This window comes from Thermobia domestica, chromosome 8 (genome assembly GCF_964235325.1).
Source record: "Thermobia domestica chromosome 8, izTheDome1.hap1.1, whole genome shotgun sequence".
NCBI classification, from domain to species: Eukaryota; Metazoa; Arthropoda; class Insecta; order Zygentoma; family Lepismatidae; genus Thermobia; species Thermobia domestica.
Genome location: NC_137461.1, coordinates 292,720,282 through 292,734,748, shown reverse-complemented (window position 1 = coordinate 292,734,748; position 14,467 = coordinate 292,720,282). Strand labels below are relative to the sequence as shown.

The following is a 14,467-nucleotide window of genomic DNA, read 5'->3' as shown; positions in this document are numbered from 1 at the left end:
ATTCACGGTAGAATATACAATCAAATAGACTTTTCTATTACTATTAAAGTGAATAATTATACTCATTCCCTCAATGTGATATTTGTTTTTTTTTTACTGTATACAGACAGCTGATCCATGGAAGAATCAGTAATAATAATAATAATAATAATAATAATAATAATAATAATAATAATAATAATAATAATAATAATAATAATAATAATAATAATAATAATAAATAACAGAAACTCGACAAATATTCTTGCAAATAATAGGAAAAAGTTCGTGTCACACTGTTCACTTTGCTGGATACACCAGTGTGCCGCGTTATACCGATTGTGGCACACTAGAATAAAGGGTATAGCTTTTCCAGCTATTCCAACCGCTTCAATGGAAATGGATCTATAATAATAAGAGAGAGAATTTAGTCTTTTTGCCCTTCGACTTAGAAATAAGCTTCGCGAGAATTTCATTAAAAAATAATATAATCAAAATTTTATATAGTAGTTTATTTTATTCAAATTAATACTTCCTGCAACTGTTTTTTGATTTAAATTATTTGAAATGAAATCTTTAAATTTTACGTCCCACGATTATGCCGGCTAGGCTAAAGGAGACAGTGATGATGAGAAATGAATAAAATGATCGAATGAAGAAAGTGGGAGAAAACGGGAGAACCCCGAGAAAAACCACGCACACGGTGTTTGTTCAGCACAAGGTTCACTTGGCGCGAGCAGGGATCGAACCAAGGACTCCATGCACGAGAGGTGAACACTCTACCACTGAAAAACCGCGGCCTCTGAAGTTATTCAAATGAGAAAGGGATTACTTTATGCAAACTTGATGACGAACACATTTGTTAAAAAGTACCAGCTTTTCGTGAAATATTGCTTATAGACAGCGGTGGATTAAGGTTTTTGGGGACATGGAGCATACTATTTTAAGGGGGCCCTATGTTACGAATAGTTCCAGCGCATAAATTTTCTTTGCTGCCTTCAACTGCCTCATAGGCTTATCGAACCACCGAGAACTATGCTGTAATATTTTAATGTGCTCCAAGTTTACAATAATTAGTTTAGTTACATCCATTATTAGCAGTTAAATAATTATATTCATTACATTGAGATAATATATAGACCTAGAGGTGCCCTAATGCGAGATCTTTGATGGTATCGAACTCGCAAAAATCGAATCGATCCGCCATATTGTGCAGGGAATAAAAGATAATGATAATGTATATTTGTGTTATGTGTTGATTATCTGTGTTTTGCAGAGAAATTTATGCCGAATGAATAAACTTTCTTTGGAATTTTATAATATTTCAAAGGTAAGTTATTTTCTTTCCTTTAAGGTTTAAATAAATAATAAAACGTGATTGTGTACTTATAATAATATTGGGTGAATAGGCATATGCATTGCATTTACACTTGACAAAAAGCTCGTAAAGACTACTACCTAGAGAATTGTCAAACTGTTATTAAGTTTGCTTATTTATTAAATTGTATGTTTATGAGTTGGTAATTTTGCCAAAATTATAGAACCTACAAGTGTTCTGTGACACCTTGGCAAGGAAACTAGATGGTTGTAGAGGGAGTAGGTCTACTTTGCCTATGTTAAAAATTGCTAATGATGTCAATTACTGGATAAAATAATCCTCACTCAGTGTTAAAAGCAGCAATAGACATATCTCTCATACAAGTCGCACGTTATTTATCGATATTCTGTACAAAAAAAAAGTTATTTGTAAATGGGTTCACGTTCACTTTAGCAGACGGTTCTACCAAATTTTTACACATATCTTACATTTTCAGGATAGATTGGAGCTTTGTATTTCTTTTAGCGGAGCATGCACTGAATTAGGAGCTCCATTACTAATTGTAAATTGACTTCAGGAGGGCTTTGTATAAGTACAGTGTGGACGTATGGCATAAAAACTGGGCAAGGTTCTAGAATACGGGTCCCCCTCCCATTTAGCTGTAATAAAGACAGAAATCGACGTGCCCTGCGGGGCTCTAACCCGCCTCCACTCGCTCGGCAATACTCTGTGAATTAAAATTTAGACTTTGGTACAGAAAGGAACCAACCTTGCTACTAACCTATATGGAGGACCTGTGTTCTAGAACCCTCCCTTGCATAGCATTCGTGCCATTTAGTGGCCACCTAGCACAAGTTAGGGCTATTGTTTAAACTTGGGGGGAGCAGCTTTTTCACGTACGTTTTGCGATATTTTATTCCGATTCTGTTTCATTCCGGTCGTTGTATGGTTTCATACCTTAAATTAGGATCCATAGCATATGTAGTAGTAGTAGAAGTAGTAGTAGTAACAGGTGAGAAGGCTCGCAGGGGTTCGCTAGGTTCTGTTCTCGACATGAAATGGGCAATCACTACCACTTACCTTTATAGTTGGAACAGGTCCCATACTGCCTACATAAAATTCTGTACGATACTGTCTTGACTACTTGAACACCACTATCAACTCATGTCTCCTGTAAATTATATAGGTCTGTTGTATTTTACCACTCTTGGCCCCCCAATACTAAACATTTACCCAAGTTCGTGTTTTATGTATTGCAGTTTTTAGGGAATGTTCTAGAACACATCCCCCCCATAAAGATTAGTACCTAGGTTGGTTCCTTTCTGTACCAAAGTTTAAATTTTAATTCACAGAGTATTGCCGAGCGAGCGCTAGCGAGTGAAGGCGGGTTAGAGCCCCACCGGGCACGTTGTTTTCTATTACAGTTAAATCGGAGGGGGACCTATGTTTTAGATCCTTGCCGCTATGCAACCGAGTCTGAGGAGAAGCGCAGCAAGGGGGCCCGAGAGGCAGCGAGAGGGTGCTTCCGGAGGGAGCAGACGCGTCAGCGACAGAGGGTATACGCATAAGCGAGAACAGTGGAAGAGGACACTTACACATACAATACTTCACTAAAAATTCATTTCAATATGCTGTACACTGCCAGTAATTACTTATATTCACACTTCCATTCCCTCACGAAAAATGTTTCACCTATCAATTTTCTACTTGGTAGATCCGTCTGCTTGAATAAACCCTTTATATTTCATGTACAGTATTATATATATGTTTGCATTGCTGGTATTTGTTAGTTAAAAATCACAGGCGTTTCGATTTACCTTCAAAAATAATAATTTCTGATTTAGTGTTGTAAAGCGTAGAACGGATAACGTAAAGGGTTGTTGCATTTGGTATTGTTCAAAATCTACGGTAATTTTTATTCACTTGTTCCAAGTTTGCCTTCCACAGATTTTCTTGACTTCCACTTTTCTTTCATCTGCACCATTTGAGGAATTAAACTGAGTTAAATACCTGAAGAGCAGAGCGCTGAAAATATGACAAGTAATACAATATATGGCAGAGGCGTAGATAACTAGCCCATCATATGTGTACCATTAGTAAGTGTAGTATTTTCTAAAACGTAAAGGACTAAAATGTTACTTATTGGCAAGTTTCGCAGGGTTGTTGTGAAGTTGACGCACTTCTCACATACAGCATTGCCTATGGTTTCGTATTACAAATTAGAGAGCTCCCAACTGGAGGGTCCGCGCCATTATTTATACGCATAAACAGTAGTGGGGGTTAAACACGTCTTACTCCGACTATTCTCACCCACTACACGCTTATAAGACATTTGAGGTCCTTCACACTTCGACAGAGTTGACAGTGTAAATCATAATAATATAGCAGTTTTTACTGTGTTGGAATATTTTTTCTTGAAGAAAATTGGCAACACTAGTCGATCTTAACGCCACTACTGGCTATAAAGCGAAACAGTAGGGCATCGTAGCTCAGTGGTAGAGTACTCTTAAAGGTAGGGTCCCTAGTTCAAACCATGTCCAATTCAAACTTCAGCTTTTAGTGAACAACAACGTGCTCTCAGGTTTCCTCGGGTTCTCCAGTTTCCTCCCACATTCTCATTTCACCAATTCTTTCGTCATTCTCATTCACATCCTCAGAAAAAACACCCGGTTTTTCCGGGTTGGACCCTTTAAAACCCCCCTGGATTTTTGATATTTTGGTTAGTATATTATTGATACGACTAAGGTGATCTCATGGAAAGTGATTTTTACTAGATTTTGGAAAAATACATGAGTAAATACAGCTGCATTTTCGAAAAAAAAAAGTGCTCGTGAAATATCCGTAATTTAACGCACAAAGTATCGGAAGTGAACTTCCAACAATAAAACCATTTATTTTACAAAACATAAATTTAATTTGGAAATTTTTCAAAATCTTATGGCGCCTCTATAGACGTAATTATAATTTTTATGTATTGATTTACTTTTTAAAAAATATCAACACTCATTGATTTTTGTTACATTGTTTCAGGCAACAAAAAAGTGGAAATCTCCAAACGTCCGATGTGTAGATTTTGAAGATCAGAGCATTCAGCGTGAGATTATTCAATCAAGCAAGTCAATTCCCAGACAAGTCGACAATCGTAATATGGTGTTGGAGTCGTGTAACACAACTTTACCTACCTTAAAGCAGCCTTCTCATGGTGTTCCTAATGTTGATACGCAGTCACTTGACCCTTCTTGCAGTGGAACGGAATTAACACCACGAACAAGACTTTTAAAAAGGAAGTTGTTTGAAACAGAAACCAAATGTATGGAATCCAGAAAGAAGATGAAAGCATTGTACTTGAAGAATGAACGTCTTAGAGAAAAATGTGCAAGTATTCAGGATATTGTGCAAAATCTTAGAGAGAAGTGTATGATAACAGAAGGTACTTTAGAAGTGTTGTTAAAATCAGTACCCCTCAGTGTGGAAGGTAATGCAGTGGTGAAGTCGCTCTTGAGTCCGTCGGGTAACAAAAAATTTGATCCGGCTCTCCGAAGTTTTGCGTTTACACTTGACTTCTATTCCCCAGCTGCATATGCGTATGTTCGTAAAACATTTAACTGTGTGTTACCGCACCCACGGACTTTAAAAAAATGGTACTCTTCAGTGAGTGGAAAGTTATACAATGTATATTCCTTATTTTTTGCTGATATATAAATGCATTGTTTATTGAATGATCTGATTCAATTTCTTATGCTTTTTGAAATGATATTGCTTGTGTAAATTTTTCATTAACTGGTGACCTTAACATGTAGAATTCAAGAAAGGTTAATCAAGAATTTATTCTGGATTGTTAATATTACAAGGACTAACTATTTGTATACTTATTATTAACCTATTTCCAGTTAATTTTTTTCTTTAAATTGATAGATCTTATGAAATGTAGGTCAATCTTATGTAAAAAAAAATCAAATCTGATAGAAAGAAAGTGGGTAAAGATTTTTTAAAGCCTATTGACTGTCATGAAAACCGAAAGTGTTCATGGAAGCAAATATGTTGTATACATTCAAAGTTCAAGTATTACAGGGTAAACCTATGTAACTTCTTAGGGCTTGAATTTTGTAAAATCTGTTCATAGTACGCATCTGCATCACAAAATGAACCTACTGACCAAACGTAATTATTCTAGCTACGGTGGTTTTCTCTGCTTGTTGATCAGTGTGTAAATTCTGTCCACCCCTCCTTATTTACCTCCTTAGAGTTCGATTTTTCCAAAATACGTTTTCAGTACACCTCTACATTACAAAATCAATATACTGTTCACATTTCATGCTTCTAGCTTAAGTGCTTTTTGCTGGGGGTTGATCATTGAGTGAATGTGTCTGCATCTGTATTCCGCTTTTATATGTTTAGATGTATATGGTTTATTGAACGTTTGATACAAAAATTGATGTACAGCGTTAGAAAACGTCTATATTGACAAAAGAGAAAAAATGCTTTATTTGTGGGGTTCTTTCTGTGACTTTCTACATCATACACAGATGCAATATTTAAAGCTTTAACTTCACATTTATGACATTTGCTTGCTTTCATGAACGTTTATTAATAATGACTTTAATAGGCGAAAAAGGCCGATCTTTACGCATCCCTCTTTAAATTGGTTGAGAATATGTGACAAGTATAAGACATTATATTCTGTTCTAAGAGCGACGACATTTCTGTATTTCTTGTATTTCTGAAGCATTGTATATACAAATGTACTCAAACCTAAATGAACAACTTAATAATGAATATAACTATTATGAAAAGTAAATTATGTATTCTTTTATTGAGGTATATAAATTACTTCTATGAGCCAAGTTCATGGAAATACATTTGCCAATTTGGCTTCATTCTAGTCGTTTTAATAGAAAAAATGTAATTAAAGTGAATGAATTGCTATGACAGTATTTAGTCAGTAGTGAGTGTAGTAACTGAAATGAACGAAAAATTTGCGCCGCTTTGCCACTAATATAGTTCTGCTCACGAAAATGCTACGGAATGCATAACGTACTGTAATAGTGTACAGATATTGCAGAATCATGTATGGTACTCAATTCAGATTACTGCATTGTGTGTGAAAATAAGCATTGATTGCTAGCGGGTAAATCCTGGGTTCGTTATTCAAATATGTGAAAGTAACATTCAGTTTTCTAAGAGTAATCCTCATGGTTACTAGGGACCTAATTCCTGTCTTCACTCGCAATTACTACGTCATTATGTTGGGATTGGGCTTCGTTGTGTTTGTAAAGTTAAATAGGCTGAAGTTATCTCCGTGAATTCCTTTTCTAAGACAATCTAATACAAGGTAGGAAATTTCAATAAAGGAAGGAGGGTATTACCTCATAGCGAGAGTATGATTTTTGCCTACGAAATTCTTAAAATAGCAACGAATTCAGATAAAGGCTACCTGCGACGGATGTAAAAGTGCGATTATTTCTCATTTCTTAGTTTTTATATATATCCCGGATCGGAAAATATGCACCTTTGCTCGCTTTGCATACAAACTCAGGATACTCTATTTCTTTTTTTTTTTTTTTTTTCACACTGAATCCGAGTGTCTATGATTTTCTCTGTTTGAAGTGAGATGGCCTTACCATATTACGCGCTTTCTCGGTACAGTAATTCTTCCAGTAAGTAGTTCATGGATTCAGTCCTCAAAACTTTCAATATTTAGCACGGGGGCGCATATTACTGCATGTTTATGCATTTAATGTTCAAAACTTACTACGTATTAGGGCAGATTTTATAGGGTTTAATGTTGTGTACAATAGCCCTCTACGTGAAATGTTTTATTAATTCAGCATTTGAATCGTTTATTTATGGAACAACGTTAACTCCAGAGACCACATTTAGGTGTTTTTTCAATTAAATGGAATGAACCGTCTTCAAGAGAATATTCAGGCACGTTCATATAGAAACCTATCTTTTATTTATGAAAGAACGTAACTACATTTTTGTCAGAAAGTTAGTTATGAGTTTCAGATCATTATCCTGGTAAAAAATTGATTCTTTTTAAAATTATTTTTCTCTCCTGAAAAAGCTTTGTCTCTGGAGTTTTTGTTTCATAAATTAAGGATTCGAACACAAAATCAGAGGACTGAATTAAAAACACATTAAGGAACTGTTGTACACAATATTAAACGCTGTAAGTTTGCTTTGAAAAAAAAAGGAAAATTTTGAACATCAAATGCAAAAACATGCAATAATATACCCCCTCTGCGAGATGTTCAGGTTTTTTTCTTTTTGTGTGAACTACTTAGGAGAGGTATTACTGCACCGAGACGCTCCTACCTTATTTAGTTTCTTAGTTTAAAGGAAGGTCCACACTGCAAGTGAGTCACCTACCCTTCTGCTCACAAGAGTTTGGACATCGCTTGATTTCCTGTGGAACGGATTTTTCATATCCTTCCCACTCCCCTCACCTCATGACTCGAGATGCCTACATACGGGCATTCTGAAGGAGGCAATTTTCCTAACAGATAACTTCCTACCACTATACCGGAGTTAAGAGAAAAGATTCGGTCATTTGCTTTGTCATTCTAGCAAACCGTGTTCACTAGCATGTTCATCGATCTACAGGATCGCTATGAAGAATATGTGCGACATAATGTTCAACATTTTGAACACAAGATATACAGGAACGAAATTAAATGGAATGAACCATAAATTTACAATATGTGTTGAGTAACATTTAGTTGACATGCATTTGCCAACCTTCTTATGTTTCATTATGTTGTACAATAAATAAATAAATTTAAGCGATGCGATTTCAGTACTGTTTGTTTTGCCGCATACAGTAGAACAAGATGTTAAAGTTTGTGACGTTTGGTTACGATGAAGCCTACTTTGCATTTTTTTTTTAAGAATAGATTTTACAATTGATTGCAGTGAAAACAATATTGAAAAGGTATTGAACATATATATTACCGTCCTATGAAAACGTCTGACAATCATTTAAAAAAAAACGATATGGACGCCGAGTAGCCAAGCATGGACATTGTGAGTAGCAATGATTTGTACGACAATGTTTGCTCTGCATGAAGTTATAAAACATAAAATTTCGAACAACAAATAGTTACAAATGTGCTGAAAGAAGTTTATTTACTGTGGTAAATGTCTTAAGAATATACAAATCAATAACCGATATTAAAACTTCATATTGTTTGTTAGAATATTTGGCGATGCAATATCACAGATATTTGCGCTTTGCTTACTTTCAAAATAGTTATCATAGTATGAATGAACAGAGATAAAGATGGAATATGGACTACAGTCAAATTAGCAATACAAACTGATCAGTCATTAGAAGAATCATTGTTACGAGGTGGATCCGGTGACAGAGCGTTCCTTGTTTTCACATAATGCGCACGCACAAGCATCAATATGTTGAAGCCTTTGTGTGACGCATACACGTGGACACTCCTCTGTTCTAAACGTTTTGGTCTGTGCGAGAACAGCTAACCATTTCCAATATTTCTTAAGTAATATTTTCTGTTGTCCATTTTATTTGAGCCACTCACCACTTGTACATTAAGGATGCATTTCCTGATTCTAAATGTTTCACTGCTTTTCCTGCGAGGATTTCTTTTTGGAATATAGCTACAGTCAATATATCCTACAACTCTAGGAATACTAGCCATTTGATGAAATTGAACTTGAACTGTCCTCAAACAATCAGGAATGGGGAATCAATTACATACATCAGGCGACGAGCAAAGACTGATGATACTTTCCTCACAAGCTGGCAAATTGTTGGGTGGCTCACGAAATTGGTTACCTTGAATGTGTATCTGTAAAACAAGCACAGAAATACGTTACATAAAATAATTCAGGAATATTCTTTTTGGAATCTTTTTTGCTAATTTAGCAACTTCAAAATTTATTCAGGTGATAAGACTGAAAATTATTCAGATGCACCTATCCCGTGAGAAACAACGCTACCTATAATTATGGCAAGTCACACTTGTGTTTACTTTTGATTATAGGAATGAGTAGATGAAAAATGGCAAAAGATTAGCTAATTTTTAATAAAATACCTTTTGGAGCAGCCTCATTGCCGTTAAGTTTAACAACTCTAATTTACAGTTTATTTGTTTATATCTGTAAAATAAATTATATTAATCAGAAAATGAAAATTATAACTAAGTTTCTTAGATTATGTTATTTTGCATCAAATACTGTAGCTAAGACACCTATATAATTTTATCAATTATCAATTATGAAGATGCAATGGGCGAGTAGGAAGAAATGTGAAATGTCTACGTGTATATTCTTCTCTTTAACAACTTGTATAGTTCTTTATCTTGTTGAAAATTATTGAACCATGAATAAATCGATTTAATCTGTTATTTTTGTTCTGAGCTATTTTCTAAAAGTATGATATAAATTAATTACGAAAGTGACTTTCATATTAACAAACAGTATTGCGAATTATGCAGTTGATTCATCAGATATAAACTTTGATATCTAGCACTGAATCATGGTTTCTAGCTGCAAAACTTTCAAGAAAGGAAAAGAGCAATTATGTAAAAGATTAAAATATTGATTATTAGGAAAGATAAGACAAAGATAACAGCATAAACCCTTTTTGTATAATTCGCCATTAAAATATAATCACATAATCGCTGGTACCTACTGTTTATGTGACAAAATTTTGCTGTGAAATGTTCCACACCATTAAATAATCGAAATTGCATTGTGTGTTTGGTGATGTAACATTTTATTGGGGACTACAAAGGTGTATATTTTCTATTATACGATGTGTAACCCAGTATACAGCGTGTATCAAAAAGAATCATCCGGTTTTAAACAATAATAGTATCTATTCTGTCTTTGAGTGAGCAACGCACTGTTGGAAAGAGGAAAATCTCTAGTTGTACATGGTTTCCGCTAGGTAGCAGCAGTGTGCTTGAGTGAACGACCACTACGATTCTGGTTAAAATGGCGTCTGGACAACAGAAAGCGTTTTGTGTACTACGTTTTGCGGAGTGCAAGTCAGTGATAACTGTTTAGTGTGACTTTCGTACTAAATATGGTGTGGATCCTCCTACTGCACAGAGCATTAGACGATGGCATGAACAATTCCGAACAATAGGCTGTTTTTGTAAGGGAAAATCATCGGGACGTCCTAGAGTGCCCGACGCAGACGTGAAGCGCGTCCGTCAATGTTTTACACGCAGTCGGCAGAAATCCGTTCGTTGTGCAGCTCGACAGCTCAACATGCCCTCAATGTCCCTCTGGCGTGTGTTGCGTGTTGTTTACACATGAAACCATACAGAATTCAGCTACTACAAGCTCTTTGTGAAGGTGACAAAGAACGACGTATGGAGTTTTGTAATTTCATTCTTGGCAAGATTGCAGAGGACGACAGTCTTGTTCAACGCTTAGTGTTTAGTGACGAGGCAACATGCCATTTGAATGGAAATGTGAACCGCCATAATGTGCGAATATGGAGAACGGAACACCCACATGAAGTTGTAAAACATGAGAGGGACTCGCCAAAAGTTAATGTGTTTTGTGCAGTTTCCCGAAAAAAGATGTACGGTCCATTTTTCTTTGCCGAGAACACTGTGACGGTGATAACCTACCTTGATATGCTTGAGTACTATCTTTTGCCACAGTTGGAGACTAATTCGAATGATTTCATCTACCAACAGGATAGGGCACCACCACACTGGCATGGGAAACTGCAGGATTTTTAAATCGAACGATTCCACAACGATGGATTGGTCGCACTGGACCAAATGATGCAGCGTTACATTACTGGCCTCCGAGGTCACCTGACCTTACTGTATGTGATTATTTCTTGTGGAGGTTTATAAAAGATTCCGTTTATGTGCCTCCGTTACCAAGTACATTGAATGAATTGCGATATCGCATAACGGCAGCTGTGGAAGCTGTAACTGAAGACATGCTAGCTGCAGTTTGGGACGAATTTGAATACCGCATGGACATATGCCGTGCATCTCACGGGGAGCACATTTTACACCTATGAACAGGTGCAATAAAAACTTTTTGAGTTTCCTGTCATTCAAAACAAAAACTATTTATATATGTTTATTAGTTTCAGAAATACAGACTTGCCAAAGTGGATGAATCTTTTTGATACACCCTGTATAATAGTATGGTCTGAAAATAATGAAAGAGAAACATGATTTTACTACTGGTAATATTGAGCAATAACATATTAAACTAGTTTTTGAAGAAAACTGAAAATGGCAAACTACAGTTTCAAATTCATATGTTATGTGCTTCAAAGAAAATAGCGCCTACCTGATAGTTCCCACTCACATAGAATCTTAAAATCGTGAGTTCTTTAAGAATTGCTGGTAGTGAACGTTCCCGCAAAATAATATTTTCTAAATCGTCTCCCAGTAATGGAAAAAGTTGTCTCAGAAATATTACTTTCGAAAACCTGAAACGAGAAAAGAATACAGTTTGAAACTAAAACCAAAATCGACACACTTTGTGTAATAAACCTATTATCAACAGAAATAAAACCTAACCTAAACATTTCCAGTTAGTACTTGAAAATCAAATTAGCGTGTTAGCTGAATTTAAAGGTGGAAGACAGGCCATGACCTGTTTGGAGAAGGAAAATAAGTGCGGTGTTAGTAGTTAGGTTAGGTTGCTGTCGTTTTATTTCATACTTCAAAATGAATTTCTATTTCTGCGTAGAAGTCATGCTACAGAAATGACCAGGGCGAATATATGAACAATGGAAGTGAGACCGGTTTTTGAGTACATGAACCTTTGTACAATACACATGTGCAGGAGACATGCTACGGAAATAACCAGGCGCGGAGATATGGACAACCGAATAGGCCTTTATGTCCGCCCCTCATAATTTCCGTAACATTACTCTTACACAGGTGTATTCTGTAAAGGTCCCTGTATCTCTACTGAAAATTTCATGAAAAACGAGGAATATCACAATGGTAAATGACACTCAAGACGAGCAGTGTATATGTGACGTACAAGAGAGTGGAGCAAAACAAAGCTTCAACACTACCAACCGTCACTGACGCACCTGCTCCCTTCGGACGTAGCCCCGTGGTACAGAGCGGGGCAATTAGTTTCGCCCTACCCTGCCTCGTTTAAATAGCATTCGTGCTCTTTAAAGGCTATCTAACACAAATTAACTTTTGATTTTTGAACTGTCGTTTTTACGACATGTCTGCACAAGGTATGTCATATAATGTTTAAGTCCCCCTAAAGTTAATCTATACATATGAATGCAATTCCCTCCATAAGAAACAATGGAGTATGTTTAGTAAAGGGGTCCAGAAGCACGTAAAAACACAAAATTTACAGGAGAAATGAATGATGCAATTACTTAGACGTAACATAACGTAACCAAATCTAACCTAACCTAACATAAACTAACCTAAGCTAACCTGAACTAACCTAAACTAACCTAATATTAATAGAAATAAGCGAAATTCTATTTTTGTAAGATTATACAGGACCTCTACACTAGTATAACACAAACTAAACTAACCTAACCTAAACTAATCTAACCTAACCTATCCTAAACTAACCGAATGTGAACAGAAATTACCAAAACTGTAGCATTTTTTAGAGAAAAGAGCTGGACCCCTTCTGCTAAACATAGGCCGAAACAATTTACAAGATCCATTTCCGGACCAAAAGAAGTCATAATTAATGAATTCAAACATGTATACTTAATCTAGAATAAACCAAATTGTGAAAATTTTACATTGTGTACAATTAAAGCCTGCCTAACCTAATCTTGTGTCTACTTGGGTAGCAAATCGTAAACATTTTACATTTTATGTAAGTTGTGTCTGCTTCCGAATTGCATTATACTTTTTGGCTAAAGACAACAAAACACTACCTTCTTAATCTAATGATACGAACGTGCCGATATATTGAGATACAAGTTGAGCACGTAAATAATTTCCTTCTGCCAATTTAATTTTGCACAAACACAAACCAGTATCAAGTATAAGATTTGTTTACACAAGTAATGAATTTTGGTAATAGACTATATATGAGGTCCTACTTTCCTTTCTCTTCATGTTCCTTGGTTCCTGAGTTGCACGATTTTCTGTCTTAACCTTATGCAGCACCCATGCATATGGTTATTATGTTATTGTATCTTGCACTAGATGTATTACAAGGATCTCCTGTGAAAATTAAGTTATCCTAACCTAAACCACCCTAACCTATTTTGTTATTGCATAGTAGTAAAATAATATGTAGTTATTGTGTTAAGAAGTTTGCTGTAAACTTGAAACTATAAATTATACTTGGGATTTTTTTTACACATAGGCTAAATGAAACTTATGATTAGAGCAATTTAAACATAGTATACAACGCCATGAAATAGACGTTTCTTGGTTCAAAAAATGTGACGAAAAAGTTAAAACGAAAGGTCCAAAGGGAGAAGTACCCAACGAGAATAGGTTCTACGATCCGTAGCGAATACAACTGTAAAAATTGCCAGAAAAGTAAAGGAAAATGAGTGAAACTACTCATACTTAGTTTGTAGAATGAATATTTGTTATTTTTGTCACTATGTTACTGTTATTAAATAAGCATAAAAGTTAAAATCAAGACGCATAGTTGACTTACCTGTAGCTCTCAAAGAATTGATTATCGTTATACAGTTCCAGTGGATTTTCCATGTGCCTCGTATGTCTTGATGCATCATTAGTCATCGCAAAGTAATATTTTTTATATTTGTTCTTCCACATTCAACAAAATCCATACCAAAAAATGAATGACTATACTGTTAAAGAACTCAAGGAAGGCATAAGGTTGGTCGATACCTTGACAGGGGTGGACTGGCCATAATCAAGTACCGGCCCGATGGCCGCTGCGCCCTCCTCACATCAGTGCCTTTGCGCCCTCCTCAGCAGGGACTAAGACCCGTTTTAGCCTCGGGAAGCCTCCTCTCTGAACTTAATAAAAAAAAAAAAAAGCTACATAATTATTTTATAAATTCGCTAGCCTTTGGCCAGCTAGGGCCCCACCCCAGACCCTGGTATTTGCTCGGCCTGCGGCCTCGCTCTTTCTGTTTTCGGCGTGGGAATGCTATTAATGATATTAGATTTACCCCTAAATATATAGATTTGATTCTAATATCGGTCATTTTGGACGATTTTTACATATCACCCT

General features: G+C 35.8%; 2 protein-coding genes across 2 annotated transcripts; one reads left to right on the top strand and one right to left on the bottom strand.

Moving 5' to 3' along the window:
* Window positions 1-1,146: 1,146 nt before the first annotated feature.
* Window positions 1,147-6,090, top strand: LOC145692042 (uncharacterized). Its single transcript, XM_081767335.1, has 2 exons — window positions 1,147-1,309; window positions 4,328-6,090. The coding sequence occupies exons 1-2, from the start codon at window positions 1,271-1,273 to the stop codon at window positions 4,997-4,999; spliced, it is 711 nt and encodes a 236-aa protein (XP_081623461.1). The 5' UTR covers window positions 1,147-1,270; the 3' UTR covers window positions 5,000-6,090.
* A 1,415-nt stretch (window positions 6,091-7,505) lies between these two features.
* LOC145692041 (uncharacterized) lies at window positions 7,506-14,087 on the bottom strand. The gene is made up of 3 exons (XM_081767334.1): window positions 13,922-14,087; window positions 11,597-11,738; window positions 7,506-9,114 (listed from the first exon to the last, which is right to left on the bottom strand). Exons 1-3 carry the CDS (start codon window positions 14,041-14,043, stop codon window positions 9,013-9,015), a joined length of 366 nt encoding a protein of 121 aa, XP_081623460.1. The 5' UTR covers window positions 14,044-14,087; the 3' UTR covers window positions 7,506-9,012.
* Window positions 14,088-14,467: the final 380 nt, after the last annotated feature.